This window comes from Aspergillus lentulus (genome assembly GCF_001445615.1).
Source record: "Aspergillus lentulus DNA, contig: Alt01, strain: IFM 54703, whole genome shotgun sequence".
In the NCBI taxonomy this organism is placed as follows: domain Eukaryota; kingdom Fungi; phylum Ascomycota; class Eurotiomycetes; order Eurotiales; family Aspergillaceae; genus Aspergillus; species Aspergillus lentulus.
In genome coordinates, this window is record NW_028322123.1 from 3,836,848 (window position 1) to 3,840,106 (window position 3,259).

At 50.5% G+C, this 3,259-nt stretch overlaps 1 protein-coding gene across 1 annotated transcript; it reads right to left on the minus strand.

The window, feature by feature from the left end:
- Positions 1-2,047: 2,047 nt before the first annotated feature.
- ALT_1174 (putative C6 finger domain protein) lies at positions 2,048-3,259 on the minus strand (the record flags this gene model as incomplete). Its single annotated transcript, XM_033561454.1, has 3 exons — positions 2,048-2,703; positions 2,766-3,098; positions 3,193-3,259. 3 exons carry the CDS (start codon positions 3,257-3,259, stop codon positions 2,048-2,050), a joined length of 1,056 nt encoding a protein of 351 aa, XP_033417345.1.

Below are 3,259 nucleotides of genomic sequence, written 5' to 3' on the forward strand. Positions count from 1 at the left end.
GATTGACTCGCAGACTGAGACACGCGCAAAAGTAATCCGGAGTTTATCATCACTCCACAACAGCTTGATAAGGCATCACGGAAAGTGACAACTGTTGAATGCTCGCCCTTCGTTTCAGACCGAGAGAACCCAGCCCGATCCCTGGAAAGGAGAGCTGCTCCGCGATAACTTTGCATCTTAGACTCCTGGGTGTTGGAGATAAGACCGTGATTTGCTCCCGACACGTCACGATACCCTGTCATCCAGAGGAGTAATAGGAATGCGCCGCTGGCAGTTCAGCATCCTCAATGGCTACGAGGTGATGTCGTTATCAGGACAATGCCAAGGGTAGTATCAGCATGGCCTGAGGCTGTTTTGCGTATCTCTCTCGTTTCTCCGGATCTTCTCCACACAAACCCCAGATACTTCTGTTCGGTCTCTATGCGATATATCCTAGAATTATATCTCCTATTATCTTTAGACCTCGATGGATCAATTAGCTCATTTCCATTGCACAGAGGAGAAATCATTTATGAGCCATTATCATATCTCTGAGCGGCTCATCCGACTGAGCTCGCCGAGATCCTGGCACAGATACAATCCCTGCTCTTCTACGAGATCCTCCTGATAAGGAGCATGCTCCATTTATTGGCATCTCATCATGCGAAACAGATTATACCCTCGATTAACAACCAGCATCTCATCGCCACCGCGTCTCCTGCCTATGGCGTATAATCAACTCCAGATTCTAAGCTTCTACTCAAGGAACATCTAACGATCTCTACATACAACAGCAATACACAGGTGTAGAGTACCGAGGGCTCAACCGTCATGCACCCGAAACATAGTAGCTCGCTGCAGCACTAGACTAAACCTTACAAGGCCAAGTCGTGATGGTGATCTGGATGAGCTTTCTCCGCGGAGGATATCTGCCCCGATATATTGGTCCATAGTCCGTACGGCAAGCCCTAATGCAATGTAACGTTATTTAGGAGCAGATAATGGCGGACGATGCTATTGATCAGATCTAGTCCTCTCGGTAGTATATGTATCTAACCTCAGGTCCATATGAGTAGTGATATATGTGCTTCTGACATGTTCCATCGAGTTATCCTCGCGGCCTAAGTTCTCACCTGTCGATTATACATTGTGAGCTTCGATTTAAAGGTCCTACTTTGAACAGTCCTTCAACGCTACCTAGTCGTCGAGCTGGATGATATATAAGCTGTTGTGGCTCAGGCGTTTCGCAGATTGTGACTGGATCCGGACATCGCGCGAATAGGCTAGGGCTGTAATAGGATTCATACCTACAGGGAGGACAGCAACGGCCCCTGAAGGAACTGACCGACACCTGTCTGATCCCTATGTGGGTAGCTGCTGGACTAGATGATGTGTAGCAGATTCGCCACCCGTTCATTTATTTTAGCCTTCTAATCTAGCGATGTATGCAATGCAGTTTGGTATCATATGACATGGCAATTCGAATTCTCGGAAGGGGTAAGAAAGTCTATACAGTTAAATCAAACATGAGGTAGATGGTATGAATGTGGTCAATGTCATGAAACCAGGGATATTATGATAATGACGATGAAAAAGGCATATCGGAGCGAGAGTCGACAGGCCGTGAACTGCGGTATGGCAAACAGGAGGACCCAAGTAGGCTTGGATGGGAGTGTTTGCTCGAGGCCGATCTCGTAGGCATTAAGAACTCGAGCAAACGGGTACCTGTCTCATGCCAAGAGATGAACAAGATGTTGAAAAATGGAAAGGTAAATCGTAAACGAAGGCCGGAACCAGGAAAATGAAAATGCGAAGCTGAAGACATCGCCAAGTCTAAAACGGAAAAGGTATCGCAATGGAAGAAACGAATGACCAGAAGATGCCGCCCAAAAGATCCTTTTTGCGCCCGCTAATGACCAGTGTGCAAGGTGAAAAGCCATGACGAGAAATTCGTATGAACGGAGAAGCAAAATAAACGAATGCATGCGTGCCACTGGGTATTATTCTAAAACAAAATCCTTTCTTTGTCGAATATCCTTTCCCCGGGGTCGGTTGTAAAGCAGCTAGCTCATGAAGTCGGCGGCGGGCCCTGCCCGGGATGACCCATATGTGCCGGGGGAGTTCCAAATGCTGCCTGTTGTGTCGGGTCTGCCGTATACATAGGATATTGCACGACGTTCATCGTCGGCATACCGTTCATATCATGCCATCCCGGGTAACTCATGCCCGCTGGCTGCTGCCCCGGGTACGACATCGACACCGTTGTCGCCTGTAACTCGGCAGGCGGAGGACTCTGAGGATTGACAGGCGGCCCCGGGTATCCCTGAGCGGGACTCGTCATTCTGCGTTTGAGATCCGGGTGCATTTGCTGGTTGAATTGGCTCGGATTCGGGTATGAAGCCATCTCCGGTTGTGCCGGAAAGGTCATCGAGCGTGTCGGTTGGGGCACCGGCCAAACTGAGCCGTCCGGTTGCATGGCATACGCCTGTACGGGGCTGATCGGCTGCGACTGAGACGGGACCGTTGGCGTTGTTGCCATTGCGGGGTTGGGAGGCATAGGCACCATATTGTTCGGTCCTGGACTCCACGCGTTAGGAGGCATGTTCATCATCTGGTGCTTCCCCGCAGCCATAGCGCTCAGTATCTGGGGGTCAGAAATCGTCGTGTATTCGTCCCACGGAACTGACGGGTCTAATGCTGGTGCTGTCGCGAAATCCGTGGACCCTACGATACGAGGTTCAGTCAGCAAAAGCTGTTGTCAACACACGCGAGTGCATCTAGCCTACCTGGTACGAACGATGGCATGGGATTGCCAGGAAAAGAAGTAGCATGGAACCCCGACGCATCCTGGCTGGCATCTAAGGGCATGGGTTGGTAAGGGAAGAATGACTCGGAGTGGTCAGCACCTCCGCCCATGGTGGGAGGTGATGAAGAGGTAGTCGAAGGATCTGTTGATGCGCTTTCTAGTCTAGAGTTTGGTCGGGACTTCTTCTCCACGGGAGGCTGCTGGTCAACCGGGAAGAACTGGCATTCCTTGCGCAGACGGATACAGTTTTCGCACCGACCCTGGGGGTCATCGGCTGCCACTAGACATCGAATCTTCCGCCGTCGGCAGTGTACTATTGCGCCAGAGCATGAGCACTTGATCGGCCGGTGAGAATAAAAGAGAACGTGTGTGCTTAACAGGAAGGAGAATGTATGACATCCACTCACCACATGCGACTGATGTGCGATGGTATCCCAACTTGTTGCGCTTCTTGTCAGCGGTGGGGTTTTCCAT